The sequence below is a fragment of the Gekko japonicus genome, unplaced genomic scaffold, assembly GCF_001447785.1.
Source record: "Gekko japonicus isolate JY-2015 unplaced genomic scaffold, Gekko_japonicus_V1.1 scaffold89, whole genome shotgun sequence".
NCBI classification, from domain to species: Eukaryota; Metazoa; Chordata; class Lepidosauria; order Squamata; family Gekkonidae; genus Gekko; species Gekko japonicus.
Genome location: NW_015170889.1, coordinates 2035169 through 2053086, shown reverse-complemented (window position 1 = coordinate 2053086; position 17918 = coordinate 2035169). Strand labels below are relative to the sequence as shown.

The following is a 17918-nucleotide window of genomic DNA, read 5'->3' as shown; positions in this document are numbered from 1 at the left end:
GGGATCCCGAAATGCACATCCCTAGTTCAGTGTTCGGACGTTACTCTCTGGGGTCAGTGAAAAGGGCAGAACAGCCATTGCAGCTGATGCAGCCATTGCTTTATTGTCCTACCTTCAGTTGACAGCATGAACGACAGTAGCGTTATGCTGTTAACAGGCAGTCTCACATCCTGGACTGCCTTCTCAACCTGGATGTGAGCCCCCCCTTTGTTCCCCCCAGAGTGGTGTCCTGTATGTCAGCATAGAGTCCCATTTTTATTTTTTGCCATCTCCCTGAATTCTGATTCTGAAATTGCAGCTCATAGATTTAAAAAAAAAAAAAAAAATACCAGGGGGAGTTACAATGCATGATTTAAAACTCATGGTGGTAAGGTACGCCGAAGAAACCAACAATCGTGATGCTGGGAGGAAATAGTTAACATGACAGGCAAACGTGAGACAATGGAAACAAAGCAGAAACTTTTATGTGGTAACCTGATGTGGAAATGGTTCCGCAGACTTGAAGGAGGAAGCTATCAGGAAGTTGAAGATCCGTTGGATTTGTACGTGCTCAAAGGAGAGATGCGAAACCAGTTACAGTGGAAATCATTAAAGCGAAAGCTCTACCAATTGCATGAGCACAGTGTATCCTGTGGCAAGAATGCAAGGCCAGTAACAGTTGGTGTGTACAAATTATATGTTATGATGGTTTTTGGCTGTGAAGAACTTCACTTTGCCAGCAGGTGCTCTCTTCTGACTAAACTGAAAAATGCATTGCGTTCCAGAAGTAAGTGACTGATTACATAATGATCACAATTATGCCCTGAGGTAAACAGGTGATGCAGAATGAGACATCAGTATCCCTTGATGTGCCATCCAGTTGCTCTGTAAAAGAACTAGGCACAAAACCTGTCCCCGTGAAATCTTCAGGGAGCGAAAGAAAGCACATTACAGTAATGTTGGCAGTGTTTATGGATGGTACAAAATTGCTACCATATTTGATTTTTGAAGTGCGAGGCAATGTCAGAGGAACTTAGCTGCCTAGTGAAGTAATTGTTTGGTGTCACAACAAGGTTGAATGTCTATGGACTTAATGAAGGATTGGCTGAAAGTTGTTTGGAATAAGAGACCGGGGGCAATCTTAAGAAAATGGGGAATGCTTGTCTTAGATGCATTCAAAGGGCATCTAATCAATATGCAACTTAACACCGCTTAATATAGCTTTAAAATAATACAGCTTAAAATCAGTATAAGTGTCGTGCTCCCCCTGCGCCCTGGGTGCAGTGCCTCCCGTGGCTGTGGTGCGTCCCTCTGGGGCGGGGTCGTCGGTCCTGCGAGCCGGGGCGCTCAAGGCGGGGAAGCGTTGGGGCCTCAGATGAGTAGGGGACGGGGTTGGCTTCACCCCGTAGGTCCCTCTCCCCTCATGCAAGGTGCTCTCAGGAGGCTCAGTCTCGCTCTCCTCACTTTTGCACGTTTCTATTCCTCCCCGGCCCCTTCGCTTTCCCCTTCCGCCCCAGCCAGGCCCAGACCATCATTAAAGTGTCGAATTCTCTGCCAAATAATTTTAAGTAAATGAAAGCATTTGGGATTGCTTTCCTTACTTTGTTTGGATCATCTTAATTTAATGTAGTAGTTGTTTTTTCTAAAGTAAAACCTCAGTACTCAGGTTAAAGTGCCGTGTTGACACTTTGCGATAAATAAATGGGTTTTGGGTCGCAGTTTGGGCACTCGGTCTCTAAAAGGTTCGCCATCACTGGTCTAGGGCGTGGTTTGAGCTGGGCCAGTGGCGGTCCTGTCGGCCCGTGGGCACTCTGGGTGTGGGCATCGGCTGTCAGCTGTTCCTTGCCGTTGCTTGTGGCGGCACCGCCGCCTTGTGTGGCTCCTCAGGGCGCTCGGCTCTGTGAGCGAGCCCAGCCAGTGCGGTGTGCCTCCCATGCGCAGGTGATGACTGTCGTGCCGCGTCGTCCTGGCTTCGTCTGTGTCTGGGGTGCTCCGGGTGAGTCTGACGGTCGGGGGGCGTCAGCAGGCTGTGGTCAGAGTCCCGAGGCCATCGGACCAGGACAATAAGTCCACTTAAAACCACTTAAAAACAGCTAAAACAGACTAAAATACTCTTAAAAGGAAAAAAGGGTGTTATATCTTCTTATATAAAACTTGTACCACTCAGAAACTAATAACCAGCTATATAAAACCTGCTCAGTTCTCCCTATTTATACAAGTATGTGATATAATAATACAAATAGCAAGAGGCGAGACAGAGCGATCCTCTTGCCCTCCCAGCCCCACCCTACCCAAAACCAAAAGCCCGTAAACCTCTCAGCTAGCCAGCTGAATGCCTGAAATAAGGCCACAGAGAGAGCTTTTGCTTCTTCCTTGTAAGGGTAAAGAAAGTGGCGGCTTTTTAAAAAAGACTAGAAAGAAGAGCTACTCAAAACAAAAGCCAAAATCAGTTAAAAACTGCCAAAACCGTTCTCCTCTGGAGCTGAGCGCAAGCTGCAGACGCCGACCCCCTGCTCAACCAGCAAAACACAACACAACAAAAATAAAAAAAACATTTGAGGATGCCAGAGGCAGCTACTTCACACAAAGCTGATCGAGCCAGCGACCCTGAAAATATAACCAGAAGATAAAACCGGCTAAAAACAATTAAAAGAAGGAATTCCTCACAGAACAAACAGCAACACTTCTGCCCGGCCCAAGCCGGAAATCGGAAGCCAGTGACGCATTCTCCTCAGAGGGCATCTGACACCAGAAGTTATACAGTCTGAGAAATTGTGTAGATCTGGTGGTCATAGCCCGGAGGAGTCCCATCACACAACCACAGAGGCGTGAGATGAAGTGGTGAGCGAGCCCTTTTAAAAGCCACCTGAACTCTTTGTATGCAGAATGGCTCATAGGGAGGCAATCATGCGCCAGCCCCTATAGGGAAGCGAAAGACGCCTCGTGTGATCCTACTTTGTCAGTGGATTAAAACTAGAAGATCGGGTTACTCCAGAATTTATCATTAAGGGTTTTAAGGAATGCTGTATTTTCAGTTCCAAGGAGGGTGCTGAAGACGATCTGTTTGAGTTTGAAGAAGTTGAAAACTAAAGCAGTAAAAGGGGATGAAGAAATGGATGACAGTGAAAGTGCAGGAAATGAGGATGAGGCTGAGATACACAAGAGGGAAAGCGGTTGATGTCTCTCCTCTGGGTTATCTTTATTGTACTGTGTATCAGTCATCATAGAATTAAAAAAATTGTCTATACCGTTGCCTGCTCTTTTTTAATCGGGGTCTTCTTAAATCTGGGGTCATCTGCTTTTATGTATACTTTTTAAAGAATGGGGGTTGCCTTACATCCAAGGTCGTCTTGCTCTTGAGTAAACCGGAATGTACTGTACAAGATTACAGCCATGTACTTCTCGTTAATCCAACTCAATGCACAGTTTCAGGTTTTGTTCCATTTCATCCATAATCATGTTCCAGAAGGATAGAAATTATCACTATTTGAGAGCCACTTAAATAATAGATTGGAGCCCAAGTGATTCAGCAAAAATATGTCTCCATTGAATTTGGTGTTGCTTTTTATGGTGATTTTGTCTGTCACTGTATAGTTTGTCAAGTAAGCCATGCGTTCGCCTTGGCACAGCTTCTGGTTACATGCATGTAACTTCTTATTTAGTCCATGGATTATATGTAACCTTGGAGCTGTCCTCCTTTAAGTTACACTCTTGATTCTCTCTCATTAGGGGAAGCCATTGGTATGGGGTACCCAGTGAAAGTCCCATATCGAAAAATCACTGTCAACCCTGGCTGCGTGGTGGTGGATGGAATGCCCCCTGGCGTCTCGTTCAAAGCTCCCAGCTATCTTGAAATCAGTTCCATGAGGAAGATTTTGGATTCAGCAGAGTTCATCAAATTTACTGTCATTAGGTATTCAGCTTTCAGTCATATGCGATGTAACTTTTGAATACCTAGCTGTCTTCCGGGGAGTCGTGGATTTTTGTGGTTCTTGGTGGTGGATTGGATTTTCATTTTAGACCACCCTGAAAGAAACGGCCATGTTTTTCCCCAGTAGTAATTAAGACATAGCAAAGGCCAGTGACCCAGGAAAGAGCACCTGTGTCCTCTTGAAATCTCAAGCTGCCCTAACATAGCCTCTGCGCCGGTCATCTGTAGGCACAGTGAAAGAGAATGGACTGGAGGCCTACCGATGGCTGTAAGACATGAGCATGAACAATGTTCCCTCCACCTTTAGAGTCCGTTGAAGTTAAATCCATTGAAGGCAGAGGTCCTGTACCTGGGTTGAGGGGGGTTGGATGTGGGCGCCAGGCCCCCCACACTGGAAGGGTCGCCTTTGATGCCAGCCCAGACAGTGAGGAGTCTGGGAGTGACACTGGATGCCTCTCTTTCCACGGAGGCCCAGGTTGCTGCACTTGCCAGATCTGCGTTTTCCCATCTTGGGCAGATTAGGCTACAGAAGCCCCATCTTTCCGCCCAAGACCTAGTGACGGTGACCCATGCAATGGTCACTTCCGGATTTGATTAGTGCAGCTCGCTCCGCGCAGGCTTACCCTTGAGGCTGATCTGGAAATTACAACTGGTGCAGAATGCGGCGGTGCGCCTGCTGACGTCAACACCTGTGTGGCCTCACGTTAGGCACACGCTCCGCCGACTGCATTGGTTGCCAGCTGAGTACCGGATTCGCTTCAGGGTGCTGTTTTCGACCTTTAAAGCCTTATATGGCCTGGGACCAACATATCTAAGGGACCGACTCTTCCCATATATGCCTCAAAGAGCATTACGCTCGAAAGATCAACACCTCCTGGTGGTCCCTGGCCCGAAGGATGTCCGTCTTGCCTCAACCAGGGCCAGGGCTTTCTCTCTCCTGGCCCCTGCCTGGTGGAGCATGCTCCCTATTGAGACCAGGGCCCTGCGGGATCTCCTTCCATTCCTCAGGGCCTGCAAGATGGAGCTGTTCTGCCAGGCCATTGGTTAAGGCAATGGGCACCCATATATGGCCTCCCTGAGGTTGCTGTCACCTGTCTGTTTACTGACCACTGACAACTGGCCTTTAACTCACTGCACCATCGGGCCAGAACTTTATAGCCAACTGACGCTGGTTCAGGCTGCACCCATTGTTTTAATTGTTCTAATGTTTTATCGTGTTTTAAACAGAAATTGTATTTATTATAATGATGTTACCCGCCCTGAGCCCGCTCACGGGATGGGCGGGATATAAATGCAAATAATAAATAAATACTAAATAAATATTTTCATAAATCTGTAAGGGTGAGACTGGCATATGACAGGCAGCTTGCATTTGGCATGGGTCTCTGACAAGCCTGAGCTCTGGGCTTCTAGTCTGCAGACTTTCAGTGTATGTTCGTCCCTTAGAAACAGATACACATACAAACCTACCAAAGATTGTTTCATTTTTATTTTTTAAAAGGTGGCTTTGTTAATTTTCCTTGACACCTAGTCAATGTGGTTTGTGCATAATTTTAATGTCCATATGTCAAGTCTCTGGAATGTATGCAAAATACCTTTTAGGATTGAAGTGTTCCATTATGTTTCTTTCTCCCCCCACCCCTCTCTTTCCAACAGACCATTCCCTGGACTTGTAATGAATAATCGTAAGTATTTTATAGTGGTGATTCTGAAGTTCACAGTGATAGCTTTGTGTGTTGCTAGTAATGTGTACCATTTTAGTCCCATGGGAAAAGAGCTTCCGTAATGGCATGTCATAGAATAAGAGAATGCTGCTGCAGAAATTCTTTATCCACCAGAGCCCTATTCCGTCATTTATGAATGTCAATGGCATTCATGCCACACATGACACACTTGGTTGCCGTTCCTGGTACTGTGACTACGCATGGGAAACTATTGATGTTTCTTTTAAAAGGGGCGTCCATATCAGAGCCAGATTTAATCTGTGGCCTGGTACGCCTGTCCTGAGGCAGAAAATTCACACATTGCCTCTTGAAGAAGAAATGGTGATTGCATGTCTTGGGAGGTTTGTGGTGTCGCATGCTTAGCCCATACGCGCCAGGAATGTAATTACTATCAAGGGCTGTTGCCTGTTCCTCATTTTGGGTCATCAGCTTAAGTATCCCCTGCTTAAGTGACAGACGCGTCAGTTGTAAGTTCAGCCCTCCTGGTTAGTTGAGCAGCATTTGAAAACGTGGTCCCAAACCTGCTAAACAATTGGCATGCAAGGGAACACTAAAAGAGAAACCCAAACTATTTTGTGTTAATGCTTTTACACTGTCACATCCGCATAAAATTGTTCAGGGCTGGCTAACATGCTGCACGATGCAACAACTTCATTCAGTTTTTTCCGAAATACTAATAGCTTTAGTCCTGCGGGACCCTCGTTGTTACAGACCGTCATGTTGACTCTACTCGTTCTTTCAGAAGTTGCTGAGAAAGCTGAACCGGAAGCACCAGCTGCAGCTGCGCCAGCCTCGGAACCAGTGGTGCAAGGTACATGCTGGGGGGTGAATAATTGTTAACAGTCATTGACCAGAAAGCAGATGCCCCTTTTGGGGGAGGTAGCTTAGCAGAGGCATCTTGTGCCAGACAGCAGAAGAACTGGCACATAAGGACATAAGAGACGCCAATGTTGGATCAGGCCAAAGGCCCATCCAGTCCAACTGTCACACAGTGGCCAAAAATACCAGGTGCCATCAGGAGGTCCACCAGTGGGACCAGGACATAGTGGCACACTCCACTATGAATCTGATTGGGCTTCAGGCCAACACAGCTACCCACCTGAGTCTACATTTTCCCTCTGTGTTCCTTGTCTTTTCACGGCACCATCATAGTTTCTCTCGTTTTTATTTCTGCAGCCATAACGGCTACAAGACAAATGTGGACAATCACGACCTAATCAGAGAACAAATGTAAAGAAAACAGTCGTGAGAGTCTGACCCACAGATCAAGCAGTCGACAAGACTTGCAAAGAAAATGCTTTCTGTATATTATGGTCAACAAGCACTACAACACAATAGACAAATCCCTTCAAATCATAAGAAAATCCTAGTGTGAAAATACCTCATCAACGTCGTCTCCGGATTACATAACAACGTTTCAGAATTGGATCTTCCTCAGGAAATATTCTGTAGTGCACAAAAATACAATTCTTTAGAATATGTACAGTGTCAAAAAAGAAAAAAGTATAAAATTCAAATACAGTCTTACTCACAGAGTAGTACAAAAGCTCTGTTGCTCATAAAGTGCTTTACAAACGAATCAGGAAAGTTCTGCAATATAATATTCCTCTTATTATGGAAAAAATACAAAGTATTTTAAAAATGAACCCACGTATAATAGTAACTTACAATACATTTAGATAGGACACTGATCTCAATAAGTATTCAGGCTCAAATATGCTGCTAAGCTTCTAATGGATCCCAGGCATCTCACCCTGGTGATTCCTGACAGAGTGCAATTAAAGGGACCTCGCAAATTGCCACTCTATCTGTCCTCTCTAAAACCTGTATTGTTTCTCCCTCCCCCGTCCCAACGCTCTCTTGGTCTGCTCTTCCCTTTTCTCTTGCCATTACGTTTGCTCTTTCTCATTGAAGTGGGTGGCCAAGCTACACGAGGCTTTCACCTGGGAAGCAATCCACACATTTCAGGGAGTCACCAGATGGGCCACGCAGGGGTTGGCAGCTGATGGCAGTTCCAGCACGGTCCTCTCAACGGGAACGGGGATGCCAACATTGCATTTTCCCCATCCCTGTCTGCAACTGGGATGGGTTAGGCAGGGCTTGGGTGTCCCCAGAAAGAGCTGGGGAAAGGACTGAAATTACTTGATTATTCAGAGTTCCTGCAAATTGTTGAGGAGGGGGCTGCAGATTTCACTCAGGGCCTGCCTTGGAGGGGAAATAATTTAAGAGAGGAAAAAATATTATTAATTTTCAACTATCTAATGGTGAGAGATCTATTTAAAAAAAAAAAAAATCAGAAATGCCAAAAAGGGGATGAGAAGCATCAAGTGAAACTAGAAGTGTAGCAGAGACAGGCTGGGTGTCAGGAAGTGTTTCCTTAAGTGGATGAGCTGGGTTGCAACTGAGTTGTAGAATTCCCCCCCCCCCCTGGTGTTTTAGGCAAGGGATGGGCATGTTGTCATGTTTGCCTCTCTCATTGCTCTAGAGGTTCAACAAGATGACCCTTTCTGACTCCAAATTCCATGCTCAGTAAGAGAGCCTTTCCTTGTGGCTGAAAGATGATATGTAACTCTCAGTGACTCTTGGTGTTCTTCCCGAAGAGCTGAGATAGTGCATTCAGACTTACAGCTGGTTATAAACTGGTGAAATAATATGTACCTTAATTTTCTGTTTTTAGATCCAGTTGAACCAGACCAAATAGTAGAAGTATCTGTGGAGGATGGTAAGTGTCTAATATCTGATGGCAGAAAAGCAACAGTGCCTTCCAGCTGAACCAAACCAAGAACAAATTAGTATTGCCACCACCACCAAGGTTTCTACTTCAGTAAAAATGCTTTCTGGCTTAGTGATGAAAAGCAGTTTCAGGAAATAGAATTTGTAGCTTCATTGCTCGCACTGTTAACAGGCACAGAGTATCTGGCCACCCCTGTTCTTAAGCTGTGTGATGTAGTTTCCCATTGGTTCTGTACTTTTTTTCCAAGTAGCAACTCGTTTTCCATCTGCTGCTTCTGTCTCTCATGCAGCTGTTCCCCGTGCGTCACCAAGACGGAATTGTGATCACCTGGAAAATCAATCCCCTTAATTAAACCCGTGTTGGGGCTTCATTCCTCCTTTTCCTCAAATGGTCATGTTTGCCGACTTTTGAACTGCTGTCTCTGTGTCTTCACTTTCCCCAGGTCCTGGGGCTAATTATAGACATCCATCTATAATGTTGTGTTTTTGTTTTTTGTTTTTTTGCCCACGCAGATTCAGTGCAGACTGAAGGAAACACTCCAATAAAACAGGAACCAGATCCGACGTGGTAGACAGCCACCGGCATTAGGGTAAAAGGAATAGCCATAAAGGAAATGGAGCAGTGGGTGGTATTGAGAAGTAAAAAATTAGGACTTTAAAACAGCTCGGCAACTTTATAAAGGGGAATTTATGATATACATGTACGAAATGTGGATCTCAGGCATATGTTCAGATGAGAACCTTGTATGTGATGGCCACCAGCTGAGTCCTCCGTATTAGTCTTGATTCTTATTTCCCGTGTGGTGTTTTTTTTTTTAATGGACCTTTGGGAGAAATCTACAGATCTTTGGGAGGGAAACAGGATAAAATCCAACTCTTCTGTGTGGCTGTCAGAAGCAATCAATCTTTATTTGTTACGGCACCGAGCCAGCAATTCAATAACATTATACATAACAGATATAAATAATTTGTTAAAATTTAGAAACCATGGTCTAAAAGAAATTTAAAAGATGAAATAATCTTTTCTTTGCGGATACAGTGTAACAAGCTGCACAGTATTTAGATACAGGTTTGGTAATGGTCTGATTATCATTTGATAGCAAGTAATTGACATAGACAGAGTCCATCAGGTCAGGCATTTCCTTTATCCGGAGTAAAATATATTTGGCTCAAACCAACTTGCACCTGAGGAACATACGTGCAATGGTTTCAACTTCACCACTCGGAAGCCATTGAAAGAGGAGAAAGGCCTAATACCCCATATCTCTGCCTCGTGTTTTGTGTGCCTTCCAAGATTTGTAGATTTACCTGGAGGGAGGGAGAGTTGTTAAGAATCACTGGATTAACCAAACACAAATGTGTATAAAACAGATAGTTAAAACAAACGTCACCAATACAATGCAGGACCCGTCAGAGTAGTAATTATTTTTGCAGGATGTCCAGCTCGTTGTAACTTCAACCTTTGCCGTTTTGTTTCCTCCTTTCGCTCTCTCTAGTCAAAGGCATCCAGGATTGCGAAGAGTTTGCTGGAACGGCTCTGGGCTGTGTAATATAACTGTATAAGAGAAGTACCTTCTATACACCTTTCCTCACCCCTGCCCCCCCTTCACTTCTCTCCCCCCCCCCCATTTTTTTGTACTTTTAGATAGAAATATCTACTTTGTTCAGAATTCCTGGGATTTTGACATGAAGCAATGAAAATGTCTTCACCATGGCTTATGTTATTTTAAAGACCGAATTGGAGGATCAGATGCTGGACACGTGACTTATGATTGTTCTTTTGTTTGTTTGTTTTTTAAATTAAACGAAATCAACAGGAATTTGCAAAGTATATCTGCCTTTCTGAGTTAAAAACCGAATTTTACTGCCCCTCGATACATCTTGGCCTTGATTGAAGGAGGAGAAAAACCATGCCTACGGTAGTTCAGGTTGTCAGGGGGTTGGTTCTGTCTCTCCCCCCCCTGCTGGGGGGGAAGAGAGGAGGGAGGGGGTGGGATTTGAAATTATTCACTGCAGTTTTCATTCTCTTTCTCCTTTAATGGCTAATTGGACAATAGTATCTGTATATTTGAAATAATTTTTTCCTATGATATATATCTCTCAACTCATATGTTTTTAATAAAAACTGGTTTTCCTGACACCATGGCGTGTTTTGATGTATTGGTATTTTGCCATCCAGATGTGTTTGGGGGTGCAGCAGAGAAGAACGATCCCAGTTCATGTTTCTACAGGTCATCTCCACTTGACTGTATACACAGGTCTGCTTGTGAAGGTGTCACAGCCCTGCAGAAGAAACCCACGTAAGCTACAAATAGGCAGAAGGCAGAGTGTGGTGTGTGTTGCAGCTTCTTCATAAAATATGCCCCAAACTGCTGACAGTGAAACCATTGTACAGCATTTTAAGTCATTTTAAAAGTACAGTGATATTAATGAAACATCAGGATTTTATTCGCTGTAAAGCCTTTCTTGCTTAGGCTCAAAAAGAGTGTGAGAAGCTATGCCCCATTTCATAAACGAAGGAAGGAACTATTTCAAACACAGAGTAGTTACAATAGAATTAATATGTGTATATATTTTTACAACAGCTTAAGCAGTAAAGCGGTCTCAGCCAGGGGTCATCCACAGATACATTGGTAAGAAAAAGCATGGCCAGATAAAAAATGGACCCTAAAACTTAAGAAGATTAGTCACCAGCAATGCACCCTCTAAGCTGTGGTGTCTTGTGAGCAAAAATTGTACTTTGTGAGCTACCAATCTGGCACTGAAGTTGTGAGCGAGCAATTTGGCTACTGCATAAATTAGTTTGCTCTGGAGCCATCCTTCCTGAGCTAAGATAAAAATGTGTGAGCCGGAGGTTAAAAAACTGTGAGCTAGCTCACACTAACTCAGCTTAGAGGGAACACCGGTCACCAGGAGAAAGTCTTGTATAGAGGGGGTTCTACAGCTGAGGCGCTGTCACTGCAAAATCCTGTTTCTGGTTGCCACACATCTTATTTCAGAAGGTAGGGTTGCAGTGAACAATTCTTAGAGGCTGATTGGTTGATACATGGGAAGCCCATGTGTAAGTCTGAACGAAGTGATTTTAGTCTTGTCCATACAAGTACTGTTTGGAAAGCAGGAATATATGGTCAGGGTCTAAGACAGATAAATTCTTTATGCATTAAGTGTTAAAACATCTTGAGGAAAGTGTTCGTGCTTTGTAAATTTAAGGCATTTTGAGTGGTTTACAGAAATTCTAGGTGTTGGTGTTTCTTAATGGAAGCAAGGCAAGACAGAGCTGCTTGTGCAACCTGATGCCGTTCAGCTTTGGTGAAATATTAATTCATTAGGCGTTAAGTCCTGCAGCTTCCCACGACATCTCCGCAAGGGCACAGTCATCTGAAACATTTTCCTGAACAAGTCTTGTGAAATAAAGTGCCCGGGAACTCCTGGAAGCTTCCCATTCATCTCAAACGGGGTGCATAGAAGAACTGTGCAAAGTTCGCAAAGCAGGTTCTTGTGGTATGTTGGAAGTAAGCTCTTTAACGTCATCCTGCATTCTCTGTCTAATGCTTTTCTTTGTTGGGTTGGGTTGGAAATGAATGCACAGCCCCCCAGTTTATTCTTAATCCTCACTTGCATTTTTTAATTTTAAAAAAATAAAATAAAAAGAAAACAGTTTCCTCATTTGTCATGTGCTTGTTAGCTGACGTGTGACACAGTGTTAGGGAAGAACTTCATGCTGACTTGCCCAAAATAAGAGAAAACGGTTGTAATTGGGGTCCTAGGAGGTGTTCCCCCTAAGCTGAGTTAGTGTGAGCTAGCTCACAGTTTTTTAGCGTCCGGCTCACACGTTTTTGTCTTTGCTTAGGAAAGATGGCTTCAAAGAAAACTAATTTATGCAGTGGCTAAATCACCTGCTCACAACTTTAATGCCAGTAGCTCACTAAGTAGAATTTTTGCTCACAAGTCTCCACAGTTTAGAAGGAGCATTGGACTGAAATTTGGAGCACTTGACGTCAAAGATGACAATACTGTGGGATAAATTCCATGAAGGTTCAGCAAGGTTTGAGAGCCGCCGTGGCGTGCTCTGGAATTCCTTTTGCCGCTTTATGATGCCCTCACTCCTCCCCATTTCAGCATGATCTGTAAAAAAAAAACCGACCGCAACATCGGGGCTGAATTGTGACCCCACTGTTTATCCCTGGCATATCAACTCTTGCAGGGGCAGAGCCCCCCCCCCCCATAGACAGCTATGCTCTTAAGAGGTTGGGGCTCAGTGAAAAAGCGAGTTTGTTATCGTGGTTAAGAGCAGCGGACTCTGATCTGGAGAACCAGGTTTGGTTCCCCAATCCTCCACATGAAGCCAGCTGGGTGACCTTAGGTCAGTCACAAGTTCTCAGAGCTGTTATATCAAGAGCAGTTCTCTCAGCACTGTCTCAGCCCCACCTACCTCACAGGGTGTCTGTTGGGGGGGGGGGAAGGGAAGGAGATTGTGAGCCACTCTGAGTGGAGGGCATGCAGAAGGTCCAGGTTTAATCTCTGACATCTCCAGTTAAAAGGACCAGGCGGTTGGTGAAGTAAAAAACCCTGGAGAGCCACTGCCAGTCTCCTGAGTAGACAGTACTGCCCTTGCTGGACCACGGGTCTGATGATTCCGTATAAGGCAGCTTCGTGTGTGTTCAAATTACAAAAAGGCCCCAACTCCCAAGGAGCTGAGAGCATGGCAACTGCACTGCAGCTTATAGTGACACTGTTGACATCACGCAGTGGCTCGATAATGCCTCGTCTCGGCCACATATGGAAGCAGGTTTCGGGTTAGTGCACCGCAATGTTGATATATCTCCCTGCTGTCCCCCTGGCCTCAGACGCACAACGCAAAGGGGGAAAGAGGGAAGAGTGAAGGCACAAAAGTCCACTGTACGGAAGGCTATGAGGTGCCCTTTAACCGCCACATTCGTAGGATGATATAGCATTGGAAAAAGTGCAGAAAAGGGCAACTAGAATGGTCAAAGGGTTGGAACACTTTCCCTATGAAGAAAGGTTAAAGCGCTTGGGGCTCTTTAGCTTGGAGAAATGATGGCTGAGGGGTGTAATGATCGAGGTTTATAAGATTATGCATGGGGGACTTCCAGTTGATGGAGGCACGCTCACGGACTCACCTCCCGGACCTCCCGGGGGTGTCTCCGTGCTCTGGTGGAGGGAGGGAGTGAGCAGGCTCGTTAACCCCCCCAGGGGCCCGGCGAAGGGTCCCTGGCCAAGGAGCTTGGGGGGGGGGAGCCTCTTCGATGGCTGAATGCCAGAGGATCGAGGCTCCCCCTTGCTCCAGTGGTTCATCCAGCCGAGAGAGCGAATGGTACAAGTGAAGCTAGCCGGGTCAAGCGTAGGAGATCAGGCGTCAGAAATGATGAATGTAGTGGGGTCGGAAGACCAACTATGAATGTGAGTCAACTGAGATACAATCTGTAAAAGAAAAGACGCTCCCTACCCACGCAGCAGAACGGCAGAAGCGAGCAGGGGAGGGACGCCTCCCATGCGTAAATCACTGAGCGAAAGGGAGGGGGGAGCGGAAGAATAAACGTGTGATTGCCCAGAAGTACTCACCCAATCGAGCTATACAGTTAAGCGCATATTCAGAGACTAAAAAGTTTTTGTGAAAGTAAACAAACAGGGAAAAGATGGTGGGGAAGAGGGACAGAGACAAAGAGAAACTTTTAAAAACGAAACCAGAGTCCCCGAGACCGGAAACGACCAGTGAGACGACCAAGGCGATGGCTGAGGTCATGCGCCCTCTACTGGAACAGCTCAATGTCTTTAAAGAGCAGATGTCGGTGGTAACAGCGAATATAACAGCGCAGCAAAAGCAGCTTGCAGTTGTAACAACAAGCATCACTGCTCAACAAACGCAAATAACGGACTTGATCCAAGTAATGAAGCAGGATGCGGAGAAAGTAAAGGAAATGGCTGAGACAACACAGAAAGTGAGGAAGAAAGTGCAAAAATTGGAAAAGAAAACTGTTTCTTTGGAAGATCAGATGCTGCAAGTGCAAATGGATAAGGCCACATGGTCCTGTGCTTCCAAGGGGTGCCAGAGAATAGAGGAGAGAATCTTAAAGAACTGATGAGTGAGCTACTCGCCCCAGCAACAGATATAAAGGCGGAATTGTTACTCAACGACATGGATGTGGCCTACAGGTCATATTCAGGATATATAAAGAAAAATAATCTGCCTGGGGAAATTGTAGTAAGATTCTCGAAGAGGCACATCAGGGATGCTATCCTGAAAGCAGTGGCTGTGACACCCCTGAAGGTGGGGGAGAATGCGGTCAGAACGCTAAAGGATATTCCATTTGAAGTAAGGCAATGGAGAAAGAAATACAAAGAACTTGTGCTCTTCCTCCAAACAAATTCAATTGGATACAAATGGCTATTTGTCTGAGCAGGGGGCAGCAGCCCCGAAAAGTCCCTACAAACTGCGGAAAAGAGAGAAGAAGAAGTAAAGGCTGAAGGACTCTGAATTGTGCCTTTGAGAACTTTGGTTCCAGGGGATGATGGGGGGCACTGTTATTGGGCAATTAAATGTAAATGGGGAGGGTTAAAAGTTCTAAAAGAATGACACAGTTCATAAGAAGTACAAAGATGCTAAGTTTGGATGCTTAAAAAAAAAGCTAGTTAGAGGATCTCCTCTCTTGGGTTTTTAGTCAGTAGTGGGTTCTTTACTTTCTCCCTTATATGTAGTTTTCCCCTCCCCCTTTTCTGTTGTAGTTTTTTGTAGTGTTAAAAAAATCAATGAAAAAAATCCCCTTTGGGGGCTCAAAAAAAAAGAAAAAGATTATGCATGGGATAGAGCAGGTAGAGAAAGAAGTACTTTCCCCCCTTTCTCACAATACAAGAACTCGAGGGCACTCAAATTGCTGAGCAGTCGGGTTAGAACGGATAAAAGGAAGTACTTTTGTATATATGCTCTGCTATTATATCAGTTTCAATAAAACTATTAGTTGAACATCAACCAGTTTGGTGTAGTGGTTAAGTGAGCGGACTCTAATCTGGGAGAACCGGGTTTGATTCCCCACTCCTCCACTTGCAGCTGCTGGATGACCTTGGACAAGCCATAGTCCTGTCAGAGCTGTCCTTAAAAAAGAGCAGTTTGTGTCAGAGTTCTCTCAGCCCCACCCACCTCCCAGGGTGTCTGTTGTGGGGAGGGGAAGGGAAAGGAGTTTGTAAGCCACTCTGAGATTCCAAGTGTAGGGTGGGGTATAAATCCAATCTCCTCCTCCTCCTCCCCCTCCTCTCAAAGATTAACACATGGAATTCACTGTCACAGGAGGTGGTGGCGGTTACAAGCATGGACGGCTTCAAGAGGAAATTAGATAGACATATGGAGCAGAGGTCCATCAGTGACTACTGGCCACAAGGCATAGATAGGAACTCTCAGGCTGGGGCAAGAGATGCACTGTATTCTTGGTGCTGGGCGGGGGGGGGGGCAACAGTGGGAGGGCTTCTAGTGTCCTGGCCCCACTGGTGGACCTCCTGATGGCACCTGGTATTTTTGGCCACTGTGTGACAGAGTGTTGGGATTGGATGGGCCATTGCCCTGATCCGACATTGGTTTCTCTTACGTTCAGGAGGACACATAGGAAGGAAAGTATGGCCACTCCATCCAGTTTGCGTTTCCACAGTTCAATTGGCAGAGAAACTCCAGGATCTTTCCTGGTCAAGGGTTCAGATCCATGCAGGGGCGCAGTGCCTGGGGGGGGAGCTTTGTTGGGGGTTTTTAAGCATGGCAATGTGCAGGGACACGAGGCACAGGGACATGAGCTCTCTAGAAGCTCCCTGGGGAGAAGTGCCTTGTGGGAAATGAATAGGGAGCATGTCTCTCACCCAACAGACAATATAAGCCCAGAAGTAGTAAGGATAGTTGTGTGCTCTGTGGGGTACATCTGCTTCTCGTTTCCTGTGGCAGACACCTTCAGGACTGAGAGGCCAGCTGGTTTAGTTGTGTCCTTTGAGAATAACGGGAAATGAAAGTTCTAAAACTGAAATAAAAATTGACTTCCAGTCAACTTAGGGATGTCAGGAAATTGTTTTTGAGACTCTGGTGTGTGGTCTGGGCTGAGGCTACTGACCCAGTGCTCGTCAAATTGTGGTGCGAATCCCGTGACAGCAGAGCTTAGTCGTCCGCATGGCGGAGCACAGATCCCTGTCTACCAAACCTCATTCGAACTGAGAGGCCGCTGAGGAATGATGCAAATATTGATTGGACCATGTTGGTGATGAAGATAGGAACTCAAGCCAAATCAGTGCAGTTGTCAACTCTCTGGGTCTATCTAGCAAGGTTCTGGTGGTGACTCCAAAAGATGAATTGGCTGCAGGATCACTGGTAGAGCTGATGTTACCCAAGATGGTCTAAATGGTTGGTTGGGGGATTTAGGCTGCGGTCACACGTAACAGAAGCCACACAAGTGAGACGAAAAACAGCCGGAGTTTCCGGGCGCGATCTCACCAGCACATCTGGGAAGCGTAGCGCTCCCGTGGCTCAACCGAGGCTTCCAGCCGAAACTGCGTGGCAAAAAACTAGTACCTTGGAGGTACTAGTTTCCGGAAACTGCGGGGCAAGGGCGGGCGTCTGATCGCGTTTCCGGTGGCATCCGGCGCCCGCCCATGTCCCCTTGTAAATAAGGTGGGGTTTTTTTGTCCAAGTCTCTGTGGATGTGCATGCGCACCCAACGGAGCATGCGCATTTGTCATGTACACAAAAATAAAAAACAGTTTGCCGCGGCGCACGCTTCTTCATTGCGCGCCGGCTTGTCCTGTGATCAGCACCTCTCCCTTGCCATGGAACCTCCACGGTACCTCCACAGGAGGTCTGATCACGTAACTGCGCAGTAGTTTGCCCCAGGGCAAACAGCCACGCTTCTCCTCTGCAGTTTCCTGCCCGTGTGACTGGGGCCATAGCTTAGCAAATGGGGGTAACGATTTTTTTCACCTGTGCATACTAGGATTTTTCCTTCAGAGAACTCTCAAACAAAGCAGGCTGATGTTCAACTAATAAAGTTTTACTGAAACTGATAGAATAGCAGAGCATATATACAGAAGACACAACACGTCAAGCATACAAGTTCTAATCAAGAAATAAAAGATTGTAGCAGTGAATAGAACTGAGGGTAGGTTATATTTGCCTATCTAGTAGCTTCAGTCCGTGGAAGAGTGTGGCCAGTGCTTGGTGCATGTGGTTGACGTCGGTGACACACTCACACACTGCACAGGGGCAGCGTGGGGATATTTATACCCAAAAATGATACCTGAAAGGAGCTGCGGTAGCTCAAGGGGTTAAGACGCTGAACTGAAGGCTGTGGAAGGTCGGTAGTTCAGCAGTTCGAGACCCAGGTGCCGCAAGATGGAGTGAGCTCCCGTCTCTAGTTCCAGCTCCTGCCAACCTAGCAGTTCGAAAGCAAGAAATTGCAAGTAGATAAATAGGGACCACTTCGGTGGGAAGGGAACAGCGTTTCGTGCGCCTTGGTGTTTAGTCATGCTGGTCACATGACCACGGAAGCGTCTTCAGACAGCGCTGG

At 45.8% G+C, this 17918-nt stretch overlaps 1 protein-coding gene across 1 annotated transcript; it reads left to right on the top strand.

The window, feature by feature from the left end:
- Window positions 1-3713: 3713 nt before the first annotated feature.
- Window positions 3714-10498, top strand: LOC107116485 (general transcription factor II-I-like). Its single transcript, XM_015418387.1, has 6 exons — window positions 3714-3892; window positions 5567-5595; window positions 6377-6445; window positions 8312-8356; window positions 8881-8957; window positions 9864-10498. The coding sequence occupies exons 1-5, from the start codon at window positions 3723-3725 to the stop codon at window positions 8937-8939; spliced, it is 372 nt and encodes a 123-aa protein (XP_015273873.1). The 5' UTR covers window positions 3714-3722; the 3' UTR covers window positions 8940-8957; window positions 9864-10498.
- The last annotated feature ends 7420 nt before the right edge of the window (window positions 10499-17918 follow it).

Bases quoted from the DNA above. Each gene is read 5' to 3' on its own strand.
- LOC107116485 (XM_015418387.1), top strand. From the start codon at position 3,723: ATGGGGTACCCAGTGAAAGTCCCATATCGAAAAATCACTGTCAACCCT. The intron at 3,893-5,566 runs GTATTCAGCTTT...TCTTTCCAACAG, and splicing joins ATCAAATTTACTGTCATTAG to ACCATTCCCTGGACTTGTAA. The intron at 6,446-8,311 runs GTACATGCTGGG...TTCTGTTTTTAG, and splicing joins CTCGGAACCAGTGGTGCAAG to ATCCAGTTGAACCAGACCAA.